General features: G+C 44.8%; 1 protein-coding gene across 5 annotated transcripts in view; it reads left to right on the top strand.

Moving 5' to 3' along the window:
• pacrg (PARK2 co-regulated) overlaps positions 1-17732 on the top strand; it is a 448472-nt gene that overhangs the window by 306336 nt on the left and 124404 nt on the right. For 4 of the 5 annotated variants that reach the window (XM_073028378.1, XM_073028375.1, XM_073028377.1 and 1 more), the window contains one exon: positions 10002-10151. The exons of the other annotated variant lie outside the window; for it this stretch is intronic. In XM_073028378.1, the coding sequence (XP_072884479.1) occupies positions 10002-10151 (150 nt within the window). The remainder of the gene's footprint in view (positions 1-10001; positions 10152-17732) is intronic. 5 annotated transcript variants of the gene reach the window in all.

The following is a 17732-nucleotide window of genomic DNA, read 5'->3' as shown; positions in this document are numbered from 1 at the left end:
CACATACACACAAAGATATAAGAATGTACCTATATATATGTGTAAAAGTCTAGGTAAGAATGGATATTGTGTCCATGAATACTACCTCACTACCTTCTTTATTCCTATTTTTTCACTACTTATTTAATTTAAATAATTAGTGCAAAAATAGAAATAAAAAAGTAGTGAGGTAGTGTTAATGGGTTCAATGTCCGTTCAGAAATCGGACGGCAGAGGGGAAGACACTGTTCCTGAATAACTGAGGCTTCTGTACCTCCTTCCCGATGGTAACGATGAGAACAAGGCATGACCTGGGTGACGGGGGTCTTTAGTGATGGATGCTGACTTCTTGAGGCGTTGCTCCCTGAAGGTGCCCTGGATAATATGGAGGCTGGTGTCCATGGTGGAGCTGACTGAGTTTACAACTCTCTGCAGCTTGCTTCGATCCTGTGCAGTAGCCCTCCTGCGCCACACCATAATGAAAACAAAGTGGAAGGCAGATGCAGGCATTTTAGTTAGCAGGCAGTTAATGGAACTAGTGAGACACAACTGGGAGAAATAGAGTGGGCCAAAAATGTGAAATAATGGGGAGGCACTAATTAAGATAAGTTGCTTGCTGGAACAAATGGATGTTAAATCAGAGACAAAAAAAATTTGTTGAAAAGCAATGCAGCAATAATTAATGTACTTTGTTAGATAAAAGCTTAGACAAAAACAGTTTCACCTGCAGGGCAACATTTATAAAATACATAGTAATTTTTACCAGTGCTTTCTTAACCACAACTCCTAAGCCATGGAGAATCAGAATCAGGTTTATTATCACCGGCATATGTTGTGAAATTTGTTGTCTTTGTGGCAGCAGTACAATGCCCTACACAATAAAAAAACTGAGAATTACAGTAAGTATATATAGAATAGTTAAATTACATAAGTAGTGCAAAAATACAAATAAAAAAGTAGTGAGGTCATGTTCATGGGTTCAATGTCCATTCAGAAATCAGACGGCAGAGGGGAAGAAGCTGTTCCTGAATCGTTGAGTGTATGTCTTCAGGCTCCTGTACCTCCTCCCTGATGGCAGAGGGGAAGAAGCTGTTCCTGAATCATTGAGTGTGTGCCTTCAGACTCCTGTACCTCCTCCCTGATGGTAGCAACGAGAAGATGGCGTGACCTGGGTGTTAAGGAGTCGTTAATGACGACGCCACCTTTTTGAGGCTCCGCTCTCCTTGAAGATGTCTTGGGTACGATAGAGGCCAGTGCCCATGATGGAGCTGACTGAGTTCATGACTTTCTGCAGCTTATTTCGATCTGGTGCAGTAACCCCGCTCCCCCCCACCCCACCCCACCCTAATACCCTCCATACCAGATGTGGATGCCACCGATTAGAGTAATCTCCACGGTACATTTGTAGAAATTTTTGAGTGTCTACCAAATCACCTCAGACTCCTAATGAAATATAGCCACTGCCATGCCTTCTTTGTAGCTGCATTGGTATGCTGAGTCCAAGTTAGATCCTCAGAAATGACGACACCCAGGAACTTGAACCCAAGTTTCCACCTCTGATCCCTCATTGACAAGGGTAGCAGGTACAAGGGAACTTAACTGTCTGTATGTACCGTTTAGCATCACATATTACACTGTATGTGACTGATCAGATGCTGTAATTCCACAAATGAGGAGGGGCCTCGGCCACCACTCAGCACCCTCCCCATAGAGGATACGCTCTCTTCTCATTACGACCACAGGGGGAAGAGGTACAGAAGCCTGAAGTCACACACTCAACAATTAACATAGAACACCGACCTCCAAGAGGATCCCAACCTCGCCGTTGGGTTTGGAGGCTTGTGTGCCTCAATGACCTGGAGACCTATGCTGGCTGGAGTCGGGGCCTTGTGCTTTGATTCTTGGCGGGTCACCAATGCCAAACAGGTCAAAGGGTAAAGGTCAGACCAAGGGTGGTCCACCAGTCCTTCAGGTTCGTGGGTTCAGCTCAGGGCCAACATCTCTGACTTGTAAAACAAAGGTTTTGCAGGAACAGCAATGAAGAGTCCTTCTACATCTGAGTGCGATGGTATTTTTCACTTGGGAATTGCATGACAGGCAGTAGTGAAAACCAAGAGGAAGCTACTGACATGATGCAGGAAACCCTGAACACCGCCAGGGATGAAGGATCTTCATTGCTGCTCTTAAGACTAGTAGCGTAATTGGCAGTAAGTATAGATCACAGAACAGGGCTGTACAAGGACAGGCCCTTCAGCCCATAATGTTGTGCCAACCCAGTTAAAATGAAATCAAAGAATCCCCCCAAAACAAATCCCTCCTACCTGCACAATGTTCAGATCCCTCCATCTTTCTCACATTCATGTGCCAATCCAAATGTCTCTTAAAAGCCTCCATACCAGGCAGCGCATTCCAGGCATCTACCACTCTCTGAGTAAAAAACTTACCCCTCACATCCCCCTTGAACCTACCCCCTCTCACCTTCAATGCCTGCCCTCTGGTATTAGATATTTCTACCTGGGAAACAGATACTCCATGTCTACTCTATCTATATGCCTCTCATGATCTTATAAGCCTCCATCAGATCTAACCTCAACCTTTGTTACTCCAAAGGAAACAACCCAAGTTTGTTGAGCCTCTCTTGACAGCACGTGCTCTCTAAACCAGGCAGCATCCTGATAAACCTCTTCTGCACCCTCTCTGTGGATTTAACATCCTTCCTATACGAGGGAGGCCAGAATTCAGGGACAGTTTTGTCCCGTCCACGATCAGATTTATCAACTGTCTTGGAACACCACTTTTTTTTCAATAGGTACGTTTAATGTCAGAGAAATACATACAATATACGTCCTGAAATTCTTTTTCTTTGCAAATTTCCACGAAAACAGAGGAGTGCCACAAAGAATGAATGACAGTTAAATGTTAGAACCCCAAAGCCCCCCTCCCCAGCTCACCCTGGTGCATAAGAAGCAGTAAAGCAACAATCCACCCCCACCAGCAAAAAAGCATCAGCACCCCCCACCGAGCGCTCGAGCGTGCAGCAAAGCATCAATAAAGACACAGACTTGCAGGACCCCAAAGACTACTCGTTCACCCGGTTTTCGACACACCACAGGCTCCCTCTCTCCCTAATAAGGGAAAATGAGGTGTCCCCGTTTCACAGCGAGAGGGAAAGCAAAACCAAACAACTCGCCGATTTATGGCGTTACAGGTCTGTTGCGTCGCTTTTTTCCAAGTTTTGTGCCCAAAGAATTCGGGTCTCTGGGCGCACAGCCAGCTCGCTGATTTCGATCTTCCGTGTACTCCCACGACACATCAGGCAACAGCGCCGACCTCAAATCCACCCGCCTCCGGAGCCACAAAGATCCGGCACCCTGACGGCGCGCTAGTCTTCCGGGCCGCGTCCTTGGCATATCGAAAAAGTGGCCGGTTGTGAGGTCCTGAGAGCGGGGCCCATTTCCACAAAGAACTGAAGCCAGAGTGTAACTCCAGGTCAGGGTTTTCAAAATAACCCTGAAAAGGGGGGAAAAAAAGAGATATTAAAGATGGAAATAGAGCTGTTTCCGAAGATGCAAGCAAAGGAGTTGCCGTTAGGTGCCGTCAACCTAAGGTCCACCTTCCGAGAAGGATTTTGCTCCAGGATATAGAGTCATGGAGAAGTACAGCAGAGAAACATTCAGTCCATGGTGAAAGCATTTAAACTGCCTTCTCCCATCAATGCGTGCGGGCATCATAGCCCTCCATAACCCTACCGTCCATGTACCTATCCAAACTTCGTTTGAACGTTGAAATCGAGCTCACATGCACCAGGTGTGCTGGCAGCTCATTCCACACTCTCGTGACTCCCTGAATGAAGAAGTTAGCCTTCATGTTACCCTTAAACTTCTCACCTTTCACCCTTAACCTATGCTCTCTGGCTGTAGTCCCACCTAACCTCATTGGAAAAAGACTGTGTTTATTCTGTGTATACCCCTCATAATTTTGCATACGTTTATCAAATCTCCTCTCCGTCTTCTATGTTCTCAGGAATAAAGTCCTAACCTATTCGATCTTTCCTTATAACTTAGGTCCTCCAGGCCCAGCAACATCCTTTTAAGTTTTCTCTGTACTCGTTCCGCCCTCAACAACAGGTATATCACTTTGGACACGGTCAGTAGAGATGACCTAACAGAGGAAAGTCACGGTGGTCGGGTGTCTGGCATTAAGTCTGCCCCTGTGACTCAGAAGGGAAGGGAGAAGAAGAGGCACGCCGTGGAGATAGGTGATTTGTTAGTTAGAGGAACGGACAGGAGGTTCTGTGGGTGAGAACGAGATTCCCGGATGGTATGTTGCCTTCCGGGTGTAAGGGTTCGGAGTATCTTGGATTGAATCCTCAGCATTGGGAGGGTGAAGGGCCGGAAGTCGTGGTCTGTGTAGGTACCAATGGCATGGGTAGGACGAATGATGAGGTTCTGCAGAGGGAGTTCATGGAGTTTGGTGCTAAGTTAAAGGGCAGGATCTCCAGGGTTGTAACCTCAAGGTTCCTTCCCGTGTCACATGCTAGTGAAGCCAGAACTAAGCAGATTATACAGCTTATTACACCGCAAAAGAGTTGGTGTAAGAGGAAGAGCACAAGATTTTTGGATCTTATGGCTCGTATGGCTTATGAAGATTTGTGGCCCTCTTCCAGAGAAGGTGGGACCTGTACAGAAGGGCTGGTTTGCACCTGAATTGGAGAGGGACTAATACCCTAGCGGGAAGGTTTGTTAATGCTGCACGGAGGGGTTTAAACTAGAGTTGCAAGGGGATGGGAAACAGAGTGCCAGAAGAGTTTGTGGAGAGGCTGTGAAGGCAGACATTGATAAGACCTCAGACAAAGTCAGGAATCAAAAGGCTGAGCATGCTGCAACAAAATCGAAAAGGGTGAATCCAGGACCGAAGGTGATGTATCTCAATATGTGCAGTATGCAGAATAAGGCAGATGAACTTGCAGGTATGATGTTGTAGACGTCACTGAATCATGGCTGAAAGGTTATAGCAGGGAGCTTAATGTCCAAGGATACTCATTGTATCAAAAGAATAGGCAGGAAGGTGTTGCTCTGTTGGTAGAAAATTAAATCAAATCATTAGAAAGAGTTTACATGGGGTCAGAAGGTGTTGAATCATTGTGGATAGAGCTAAGGAATTGCAAGGGTAAAAATGAATGAATGAATGAGTGAATGAATGAATGAATGAATGATCTTTATTGTCATTATACATAGGTACAATGAAACTCTGTTTAGCTTCCTCTCAGGTAATTAAATAAAGTGGTAGATAAAAACAAGACGGTAATAGAAAAACAGTATTAAATAGATAAGTAGCAGAAAATAAGTCACAGCAGCACCAGAATATCACAATAATGCACAAAGTGCTGTTAGTGCGAGTATTTGAGTCCTTGTGTGTGCTCACAGTTTCAGTCATTGTTCTGTGGGAGTGGTGTGATGGAGGCCACAGCTCTGGGGTGGAAGCTGTTCCTCAGTCTATTTGTTCTGGCTTTTTGTGTCCTGAACCTTTTGCTGGATGGCAGCGGGTCAAACAGGGAGTGGCCGGGGTGTGTGGTGTCTCTGGTTATGCTGATTGCTTTCCTCCTGAGTCTGCTGGAATAGATGGTGTCCAGTCCCACGAGCTCCATCCTGACAATTTGCTGGGCCTCCTTCACCACGCGATGCAGGTCTTATCACTCAACAACTGTGCAGCTGGCACACCACACTGATGAGCCCGATGAGTGTTGTTATACAGACCCCCAAACAGTAGTAAGGATTTGGCCTACAAATTACAATGGGAGATGGAAAATGCACACCAAAAAGGCAACGTTATAATAGTCATGGGGGACTTCAATATGCAGGTAGATTGGGGAAAATCGGGTTGGTGCTGGATTCCAGGAGGGGGAGTTTCTAGATTGCCTACCAGATGGCTTTTTAGAGCAGCTCATGTTTGAGCCCACTAGGGGATCAGTTATTCTGGATTGGGTGTTGTGCAATGAACCAGAATTGATCAGAGAGCTTAAGGTAACTGAACCTTTAGGGGAAAGTGATCATAATATGATCAAATTCACCCTGGAATTTGAGAAGGAGAAGCTAAAGTTAGATGTATCAGTGTTACAGCGGAGTAAAGGGAATTACAGAGACATGTAAGAGGAGTTGGCCAGAAGTGATCGGAAAACAACACTGGCAGAGCAGCAATGGCTGGAATTGCGGGAAGCTATTCAGAAGGCACAGGATACGTACATCCCATAGAGGAAGTATCCTAAAGGAAAGATGACACAAATGTGGCTAACAAGAGAAGTCAAAGCCAGCATAAAAACCAAAGAGAGGGCATATAATAGAGCAAAAATTAGTGGAAAGTTTTAGGATTGGGAAACTTTAAAAGCCAACAGAAGGCAATTTAAAAAGTCATTAAGAAGGCAAAGATGAAATATGAAATTAAGCTAGCCAATAATATGCAAGAGGATGCCAAAAGTTTGTTCAGATACATAAAGTGTAAAAGAGAGGTAACGGTAGATATTGGACCCCTGGAAAACAATGCTATAGAGGTAGTAATGGGGGGAGGGGGCAATGAAATAGTGGACAAACTGAATAAGTATTTTGCATCAGTATTCATTGTGGTTGAAGTTCCAGGTGTCAGGGGTATGAGGTGTGTGAAGTTATCATAACTAGAGAGGTTTTTGGGAAACTGAAAGGTTTGAAGGTAGATAAGTCACCTGGACCAAATGATGTACTCCCCTCTGAGTCCTCAAGGAGGAGGCTGAATAGATTGTGGAGGCATTGGTAGTGATCTTTCAGGTATTGCTAGATTCTGGAATGGTTCTGGAAGACTGGAAAATTGCAAATATCACTCCACTCTTCAAGAAGGGAGAGAGGCAGAAGAAAGGTAACTATTGGCCAGTTGGTCTGACCTCAGTGATTGGAAAGATGTTGGAGTCAATTCTTAAAGATGAGATCTCAGGGTACTTGGAAGCACATGATAAAATAGTCCACAGTCAGCATGGTTTCCTCAAGGGAAAATCTTCCCTGACAAATCTGTTTGAAGAAGTAACAAGCAGGGTAGGCAAAGGAGAATCACTTGATGTTGAGTACTTGGATTTTCATAAGGCCTTTGAAAAGGTGCCACACATGAGGCTGCTTAACCGGTATGAGCCTATGCCATGTCAGGAAAGGTTCTAGCATGGATAAAGCAGTGGCTGACTGGCAGGAGGCAAAGAGTGGGAATGAATGGAGCCTTTCCTGGCTGGCGGTTGGTGATTAGTGGTGTTCCAAAGGGGTCTGTGTTGGGACCGATTGTTTTTACATTATATGTCAATGATCTGGATGATGGAATTGATGGCTTTGTTGCAAAGTTTGCAGGAGACATCGAGATATGTGTATAGGCAGGTAGTTTTGAGGAAATAGAGAGGCTACAGAAAGACAGATTAGGAAGCTGGGCAAAGAAATGGCAGATGGAATACAATGTCGGGAAGTGTATGGTCACGCACTTTGGTAGAAGAATGAAAGGGTTGACTATTTTCTAAATGGAGAGAAAATACAAAACTGAGGTGCAACGGGATTTGGGAGTTCTCGTGCAGGATTCCCTAAAGGTTAATTTGTAGTTTGAGCCTGTGGTGAGGAAGACAAATGCAATGTTAGCATTCATTTCAAGAGGACTAGAATATAAAAGCAGAGATGTAATGTCAAAATTTTATAAAGCACTGATGAGGCCTCACTTGGAGTACTGTGAGCAGTTTTGGGCCCCTTATCTAAGAAAGGATGTGCTGAAACTGGAGAGGGTTCAAAAGAGGTTCATGAAAATGATTCCAGGATTGAATGGCTTGTCATATGAAGAGCATTTGATGGTTTTGCACCTATATTCACTAGAATTCAGAAGAATGAGAGGTGACCTCATTGAAACCTGTCGAATGGTGAAAGGCCTCGATAGAGTGGATGTGGAGAGGATGTTTCCTATAGTGGGGGAGTCTAAGGCCAGAGGACACAGCCTCAGAATAGAGGGTGTTCGTTCAGTATGGAGATGAGAGGAATTTCTTTAGCCAGAGAGTGGTGAATCTGTGAAATTCTTTGCCACAGGCAACTGTGGAGGCCAAGTCTTTAAGTATATTTAAGGCAGAGGTTGTTAGATGCTTGATTGGACAGGGTATGAAGGAGCACAGGGAAAAGGCAGAAGATTGAGGCTGAAAGGAGAATTGGATCGGCCATGATGAAATGGCAGAACAGATGTGATGTGCCAAATGGCCTAAATCTGCACCTATATCTCATGATCTTATGGTCTAATAGTGTTATATATTTGCCTAAGACTTTTTCACAGTACTGTATCTACCCATCCGATGCTCTTTAGGTTCCTTTGCTATTTCCGTAGACAAATGGTAATATACAGTTGTTATTACAGGCCATCCACACATTACAAAGACCCAACCTAAAGACACCACTGTGTACGAGCAAGCACCCATAATATTCGAGGTCAAAGTTCAAAGTGAATTTTATTATCAAAGTCCATGCATATCACCACATACAATCCTGAAATTCATTTTCCTGTGGGCATACCCAGCAATTCTAGAGAATAGTAACTATAACAGGATCAATGAAAGATCAGCCAGAGAGCAGAAGACAACAAACTGTGCAAATGTAAATATAAATAAATAGCAATAAATAACGAGAACATGAGGTAACCACGGCAGCTTGGACATCGCTCAGATTAACAAGGTCCGCAACAATGGATGGGGAACTGGACCAACTGGCAAGCAATTGGCCAACAGAACAAATTGTAAATGGACGAGAGTGGACTATATATATAAGCTAATCTTATACTTATATTAATATAACATGTATTTATGATATATTTATCTAGAGTAACAATCATTTTATTCTCCTTTACACTCACGTACTGAGGAATGGCAATAAACTATCTTGAATGTGGAACCTTGAAATGTGGCCTCACCAACTTAGACATAGAACATAGAACAATACAGCACAGTGCAGGCCCTTCAGCCCACAATGTTGTGCTGACCCTTAAACCCTGCCTCCCATATAACCCCCCACCTTAAATTCCTCCATATACCTGTCTAGTAGTCTCTTAAATTTCACTAGTGTATCTGCCTCCACCACTGACTCAGGCAGTGCATTCCACGCACCAACCACTCTCTGAGTGAAAAACCTTCCTCTAATATCCCCCTTGAACTTTCCACCCCTTACCTTAAAGCCATGCCCTCTTGTACTGAACAGTGGTGCCCTGGGGAAGAGGCGCTGGCTGTCCACTCTATCTATTCCTCTTAATATCTTGTACACCTCTATCATGTCTCCTCTCATCCTCCTCTCCAGAGAGTAAACCCCTAGCTCCCTTAATCTCTGATCATAATCCACACTCTCTAAACCAGGCAGCATCCTGGTAAATCTCCTCTGTACCCTTTCCAATGCTTCCACATCCTTCCTATAGTGAGGCGACTTCTTGTAGAAATCTTTGATAAAGCAAGCAAAATTGCTGAGAGCCTCATCAGATGAAGCAGAGTGACCACTTTAGCTTGGTGACTTGTTCTCAGAGCCTAAATGCAATAAGTTGATGTTCCAGTGGTAGATGCAAGATCCTGAGGAAGGGTCCCGTCCCAAAGCGTTGACTGTTCATTCATTTCCATGGATGCTGCCTGACCTGCTGAGCTTTTCCCGCATTTGCCGTGTGTAGCTCTGTATTTCCAGCGTCCGCAGAATTTCAGATACAAAACTGCCTGCTTTGTTTAATGGGTCAGACACTTGGTTAGAAATGTGCCATTTACTCCTGCGAGTGACAGAAAGGCTTTTACGTCCCTCGGGGTATAAGCAGTGTGAGGACAAAATAATAACAGAAAGCTTCAGTGCTACATAAACATGCTGGACAGGCTAATAAGTCTTGGCTGGCAGAAAGGAATGGAAGTAGGGGAAGGCATACACCAGGGATCTAATGCTGCTCTAAGCTAATGATACACCATCGTCTCAGCGGGGAGCATTTAATCAGAACATTGGCTCATAACCCTTTCCTGTCTCACACAGATGCCCTGAACACCCGGAACAAGCATGTTATCTGTACCACACTGAAAATCCTGCAGCATCTTGTCGTATCGGGAGAGAGGGTGGGTGAGGCATTGGTTCCCTACTATCGTCAGATATTGCCTATTCTCAACCTTTTTAAAAACATGAACGGTAAGTGGCAGATGGGGGATGGGGGGGGGGTCACCTCCCGAACTCTTCTTTACGACATACTTATTCATGAGTTCTTGCACTGGACGACATAGTAGTGTAGTGGTTAGCACAACGGTTTACAATGCAGGCGACCCGGGTTCAATACTCGGTAAGGAGTTTGAACGTTCTCTATGTGATCATGTGGGTTCCCTCCAGTTTCACTCCTACAGTCCAACCAGCTGGTAGGTTAGTTGGTCAGTGTAAGTTGCCCGGTGACAATTAGGCTAGCACGGGGTTGCCAGCCGGTGTTGTAGTGGCAGCTGCACTGGACTTCAAGGCGAGTGGTCCCCAACGGCGCCTTGCACATTTTCTGTCTGTTGAGCGCTGATGCACCATCAATAACTCTCGGAGACGTGAGGCGAGATGGGCTTTTATTAGGTGGAAGAAAGCACTGTCAGCAGCAAGAGACCATCACACAACATCCTGGAGACTGAGGGAGGAGCAGTGCCTCCAACCGCCTTTATACCGGGGTCTGTGGGAGGAACCGCAGGAGCAGTCAGCAGGGGGGTGTGTCCAGACAGGTATATGTAGTTCACCACAAGTGCCGAGCTAGCAACTTGGCAAAAAATACTAACGAAACGGCAAGGTTGCCACACAGTGCACTACAAGCACAGAGAGGAACAACAACAAAGGGCTGGAAGGACCTTTTCCACAGTGTATCTCAATTATTCTCAATAAATCAAAAGTTTAAAGATGTCTTTCAGAGCTCTGGGGCAATCAGCACCGAATGTTTTGCGTCCGTCATTATTTCTGGTGAATGGCACTGAGTTGAGATCCGTGGGCAGATTCCGGGCTGTATTCTGAACCTGATTCTGAACTGTGCTCCCAAACAGTATTCTGAATCTGATTCTGAAACTGGATTCCCAATCTGCATTCAGAAACTGATTCCGAAACTGGATTAGAGTCATAGAGAAGTACAGCAGAGAATCGGGCCCTTTGGCCCATCTAGTCCATGCCAAGATCATTTAAACTGCCTACTCCCATCAACCTGCACCGGAACCACAGCCCTCCATACCCCTACCATCCATGTACCGATCCAAACTTCTCTCAAACATTGAAATCGAGCTCGCCTGCACCTCTTGCGCTGGCAGTTCATTCCACACTCTCACCACCCTCTGAGCGATGACGTTTCCCCTCGTGTTCCCCTTAAACTTTTCACCTCTCACCCTTAATCGCGACCTCTGGCTGTAGTCCCAGCCAAACTCATTGGAAAAAGCCTGTTTATATTTATCCTATCTCTACTCTTCATAATTTTGTATAGCTCTAACAAATCTCTCAATCTTCTACGTCCTAAAGAATACAGTCCTAACCTGGTCAACCTTTCCTTATAACTGAGGTCCTCCAGTCCATTGTAAATTTTCTCTGCCCTTTCTCAACCATGTTTCCATCTATGCTGTAAATACAAACTGTATTCCGAATCTGATTCTTTGGTAAATGTTGATTTGATCTGCATGAGCAGCTCCATGGAATGTGGCCTCAATGCAGTCCTATTGTAACCGGAATCATTAACAAACAGAAAGATATCAGTCAGCCCACTGACTCTGTGCCAACTATTCAGCCAATTCCATTGTTTGCCTTACACTCTTGCAACTTTTTTTTGTCTTCCAATATTTTTATCTATTTCTCATTTGAAAGCTGCAGTAAGTTTGTACCCATAACCCACGGCTGCCCGGCAGAGGTTTATATGTTCTCCCTGTTCTTGGAGCGACGGAGGATGAGAGATGACCTGACAGAGGTGTAAAAGATGATGAGAGGCATTAATCCTATGGATAGTCAGAGGCTTTTACCCAGGGCTGAAATGGCTAACACGAGGGGGCATGGTTTTAAGGTGCTTGGAAGTAGATACGAGGGGGATGTCAGAGGTAAGATTTTCACACAGAGAGTGGTGGGTGCGTGGAATGGACTGCTGGCGAAGGTGGTAGAGGTGGATACAATAGGGTCTTTTAAGAGACTCTTAGATAGGTACATGGGGCTTAGAAAAATAGAAGGTTATGCGGTAGGGAAAATCTAGGCAGCTTCTAGAGTAGATTACGTGGTCGGCACAACATTGTGGGCCAAAAGGCCTGTAATGTGCTGCAGATTTCCGTGTTTCTATGTGACCGCACGGGTCTCCTCCAGGTTCTACGGTCTCCTCCCACATTCTAAAGACGTATTGGTTGCTTAGTTAATTGGTCATTGTAAATTGTCCCGAGATTAGGCTAGGATTAAATGACGGGACTGCTGGGCAGGATGGCTGGAAGGGCTGGAAGGACCTATTCTGCAGTGTATCTCAATAAATAAAAAAGTAGACATTAAATTTCACTTTCAGGGAATGAAATCCAAACAACAAGGGTAGAATGGTGGAGTAACAGTTAGTGTTACAGTCACCTGGGTTCAAAGTTCAAAGTGCATTTATTATCAAAGCATGGATACCGCATACAACCTTGAGTTTCATCTTCTTGTGGGCAGCCACAAAGAAAAGACACACAGCAGAGCCCGGTAAAAACCCCCACACAACGAAGGCTGTCAAACGGCCAAGGTACAAAAAAAAAGGAGAACAAAGCGAGCAAACAATGAAAAAGTGAACAGGTAACACACGGAACGTGAACTGCAGAGTCCCCGAAAGGGAGTCCACCGCCACGGAACCAGTTCGGCGATGCTGCAGGCCCTTCAGGCCGACGTAGTCACAGAGCCAGCCCAGCATGGAGATGAGTGAAGCTGGTCCCGGAACATGATGGCTGCAGGCCACAGCCTCTGTAAGGAGTCTGTCTGTTCTCCCCGTGGCTGCATGGGTTTCCTCCCGCATTCCAAAGGCATACGGCGTCCTGGGTTAATCGGTCGCATCGGTGTAAGTGGGCAGTGCAGGCTTGCTGGGTCAGAAGGGATGCAATCCTGCTGTATAGCACTGTGCAAAAGTTTTATACACATATATATATATAGCCAGGGTGTTGAGGACTTTTGCACAGAACTGTACTTATTAACGTGGGGGCAGAGAGCCAGCTTGTAAATCCGGCAGGAGCAATGGTTGGGGATGGTGAGGAACGTTGTCCATGGGAGGAATGTGGGACAGGTGGGAGAGAAGGAGTGCCAGGGGCCTGTGCAGACACACCCAGGCCTGAGGCACCAGGCCAGGTCATTTGCTCCCAAGCAATTGGTTCATTGATCACTACAGAATGACTGGTAGATTTTCTCTTTTTACCTTTAAAGACCAATAATGTAAGGAACCCAAGAAGTTTTACTTTTGCCCATATTCCTTTCAATTTTGCCCAGCTGAGGGTCCTACATAAATGGAAAAATTAGGAAAACTACTTTAAGCTCACACAACACACCCAGAGTGCTTGTAGCTCATTACACTACAGATTTCCATAAGTGTACCATTAGTGTAACAAATTGGCCAGCAGGATCCAAGCTGTCCAGGATGAACAAGTATGAATTAGCCAATAGGATCCAAGCTGTCAAGAATGAAGAAGAATGAATTCTCCAATGGATCCAAGCTGTCAAGGATGAAGAAGAATGAATTAGCCAATAAGATCCATGCTGTCAAGGATGAAGAAGAATGAATTAGCCAATAAGATCCATGCTGTCAAAGATGAAGAAGAACAAATTATCCAATGGATCCAAGCTGTTGAGGATGAAGAAGAATGAATCAGCCAATAGGGTCCAAACCGTCAAGGATGAAAAAGATCCATTAGCATCTCCATGGAACTGGTCACACTGGAATTCTGATTCAACACATGACTTACATTTGCCTTCATCACAACCTGAAGCTTTAAATCACATTAATATTTTTGTTTGAAGGGAGTGAGCATCGTAGCCATAGATAATTAGCCAAGAGTTTGAAGCACGGTTTTACCTTATACAGGAGAAAGCTCGCTGCTGGCCAGTTTTGCTTCAGCTGATAAAATAGATCCTGATATCCAAAGACAGACTGCTTATGGCAGATTATGCCACAGACTTCCTTAAGCATACCATTAGTGTTACAAATTAGCCAGTGGGATCTGAGCTGTCAAGAACGAAGAAGACCCTTTGCTTATTCTAAGCCCCTGAGATAGGGAGCCACCCAATCTACAGACTAAACCTGTCACATTGTAATGCACACAGACTGCATTATGAATGTATTCAGAATTAAGGCTCTAAGAGTACACTTAGAACTTAGAACACAATGTCGTCTGTGCTGAACACAATGCCAAATTAAAGTAATTCTCTTCTGCCCGTACATGATCAATATCATTCCATTCCTGCAAATTCATCTATCAGAGAATCTTTTAAAGACCACTTTTATATCTGTTTCTACCAGTCCTCCCCACTATCACAGCAGACTGTTCAAGGCACCCATTGCTCTCTGTAACGGGTGGTGGAGGGCACGCAGATTTCATTTGAATTTCCCTCTCACACCTTAAAACATGTCCTCGAGTATTGGACATTTTGACCCCAGGAAAAAGATACTGGCTGTCTATCTGTGTCTGTCATAAACGTATAAACCTCTATCTAGTTTCCTCTCAAACTCTGCTGCTCCTAAATGTGTCCAATTCCTATTTATGACTCGCCAAACTGCGGTCATTCCACACCACGAGCCTTCAGAAGATCCTCCGTATTTTCTGGCCAAGAAAGATCTCCAACCACGCCCTACTCCTTCAGTGTCACCAAGAGGACATGGCTGCAATCATTGTGAAGAAACGTTGGAGATAGATCGAGCATATGATGAGGAGAGGTCAACTCCATCATTGAGGCAGCACTCCAACGGACGCCTGAAGGGAGGAGGAAACACAGGAGACCAAAGGCAACTTGGCACCGTATTGTAGAGGTGGAAATGGGGACCCTGAACCTCAAAACGCCCAGGATAGACAGAGATGGTGGACCTTCGTTGCTGCCCTAAATGCTAGCAGCATAACAGGCAGTAACTAAATAACTAACTCTATTTATGACTCATACCCTCGAATCTGGGCAGCATCCTGATAAACCTCCTCTATACCCTTTCCAAAGCCTTCACATACTTCCTGTAATGGGGCGACCAGAATTCCGCACAATACTTCAAATACACTTATCCAGTTGGAGTCTAGGATTACTTTAAAGTTAATAAAGGCATTTTAAGCTTGGATACTTAAATTTAATGAAGGCACAGGTTGATTTTGAAGCGAACCGCATATAGAATACTGGAGGAACTCAGCAAGTCAAGCAACATCTGTGAAGGGTGATGAACAGCCGACATTTTGGGCCAAGACCCTCCATCAGGAGTGGAAAGGAAGGGACAGAAGCTAGAATGGGGAAGGTGAATGAATCCAACCCAGCAGGCAACAGGCAAAACCTGGTAAGGGAATACAGGTGATAGAGCCAGGGGATGAAGTAAAAGCTGGGACGTGATAGGTGGAACTGGGAAGGGGCTGAGGAAGAAGGAATCTGATAGGAGGAGACAGTGGAGCATGATAGAAAGGGATCTTGTGCATTGATCAATATTTCCAGCATCTGCAGAACTTCTTGTGTTGATGTCATGTTTAATTTTCAAGATATGGAACCCTAGATGGTCTACTTCAATTGGCCCTTGAAACTACGATGCTGTACATTTCCAGTGGGTTTTATCGAAACGACATCTTTTATCACTGATAACTTCATATTATGCTAGACTTGATTTTATATGTTGAACTTCCCAATCACAGAATACCTCAGGGTTAATCATTCCCTGGAATTCTGAGCACTCTCACAGCTTTGAGGTGTCTTTGATGGCTTCAGAAAACCTCTGACAAGCATCACTTGTCTTTTAAGGAAACTATCAATGGTTAAGTGGAAGGTCTCTGTAGACTGTGTGCAATCTGAGACATGGCAAAATCAGATTCGCCATCGATTTGGTACATACATTCAGTGGTCCAAAGAACAAATAAAATGATACAGCCCAAGTCCCAGAGTAGCCTGACTGTACCTCCTGTACCTAATAAAATGGCCACTGGATGTATGTTTGTGGTCTTCTGCTGTAGTCCATCCCCTTCACGGTTTGATGTGTTATGTGTTCACACAGATGTTCTTCTGCACACCACTGTTGTGACGCCTGCTTAGTTAAGCTACTGTCGCCTTCCTGTCAGCGTGAACCAGTCTGGCCATTCTACTCTGACCTTTCTCATTAACAAGATGTTTTTGCCCACAGAACTGCTGCTCACTTGGTGTTTTAGGCACCATTCTCTGTACTGAATGGTATGTGTAAAAACCCCTGGAAATCAGCGGTTTCTGAGATACTCAAACCACCCTTTCTAGCACCAAAAATCATTCCGTGGTCAAAATCACTTAGATCACATTTCTTCCCCATTCTGATGTTTGCTCTGAACAACAACTGAACCTTCTTGACCACGTCTGCGCACGATTTGCTGGTTAGATATTCTAAACATGAGAAAGCCTGCAGATGCTGAAAATTCAGAGCAACACACACACAAAATGGTGGAGGAACTCAGCAGGTCAGGCAGCATCCACGGAAATGAATAAACAGTCTACGACTCAGGCTAAGATCCTTCTTCAGGACTGAGAAGGAAGGGGGAACATGCCAGAATAAAAAGGTGGGGGGAGGGGAAGGAGGCGAGCAAAAAGGTGATAGGTGAAGCCAGGTGGGTGGGAAAGGTCAAGGGCTGGAGAAGATGGGAGAGGAGAGTGGACCATTTGGAGAAAGAGAAGGAGGAGGGGCCCCGGGGAAGGTGATAGGCAGGTGAGAAGAGGTAAAAGGTCAGAGTGGGGAATAGAGGAAGGGGAGGGCGGAAATTTGTTTAAAGAAGGAGAAATCAATATTCATGTCATCAGGTTGGAGGCTACCCAGACGGAATATAAGATGTTGCTCCTCCACTCTGAGGCTACATCCACACTACACCGGATAAATCTGTAACTGAAGCTTTTTCTCTTCCTTTTTACGCTCCGTCCACACTAAAATGGCGTTTTCATTCCCTGAAACCGGAGCTTTTCAGAAACGCTGTCCAGGGTGTGTAATTTTGAAAACGCCACTTGGGCAGATCAGTGTGGACGGGGTAACCGGAGAAATCTGAAAACGCTGTCAGACGGCAGCGCGCTATTTCATTGTTTTCCTGAATGCACCCCCCCCACACACACACAATCTAACAATTTCAGAACAGACAACAATGAGACTGAAGCCGGAAGAGTTAGAAATGAGCTCACCAAATACTTTGACCCATAACTTACTGAATAAATAAGTATACTCACTTTGCCCTGTTTTCTGTCCTTGCTTGTATGAAGGTGGTTTACCTATTTATGCAAGTACTTCTCTGACAATAGATGTGTAACAGCCTAATGTAACATTGTATGGAAATACAAGATAACACTGATGCAGACATGTTTTATACATTTAACAAGGGCCTTTATTAATGCAACAGAGTTAGTCAGTTTTTCAATGTTCGTCGTCAGCCGCGTCATACAGTCCGTGAACTCCCTGTCGGTTGCCTCCAAACGCTCCAGTATTTGTTTTTTTTTACTTTTAAGTCCTCCTGCGCGAGAGCCAACAACTGCCCATCGTTTAAGTTTTTCTAGTCTGAAACTGAACAAACGCGCACTGTCTTTCACAGCGAGATTCAACAC

Source organism: Hemitrygon akajei, chromosome 24, assembly GCF_048418815.1.
Source record: "Hemitrygon akajei chromosome 24, sHemAka1.3, whole genome shotgun sequence".
Taxonomy (NCBI): domain Eukaryota; kingdom Metazoa; phylum Chordata; class Chondrichthyes; order Myliobatiformes; family Dasyatidae; genus Hemitrygon; species Hemitrygon akajei.
The sequence above is the reverse complement of the archived record's forward strand: the minus strand, read 5'-3'. Positions and strand labels throughout refer to the sequence as shown.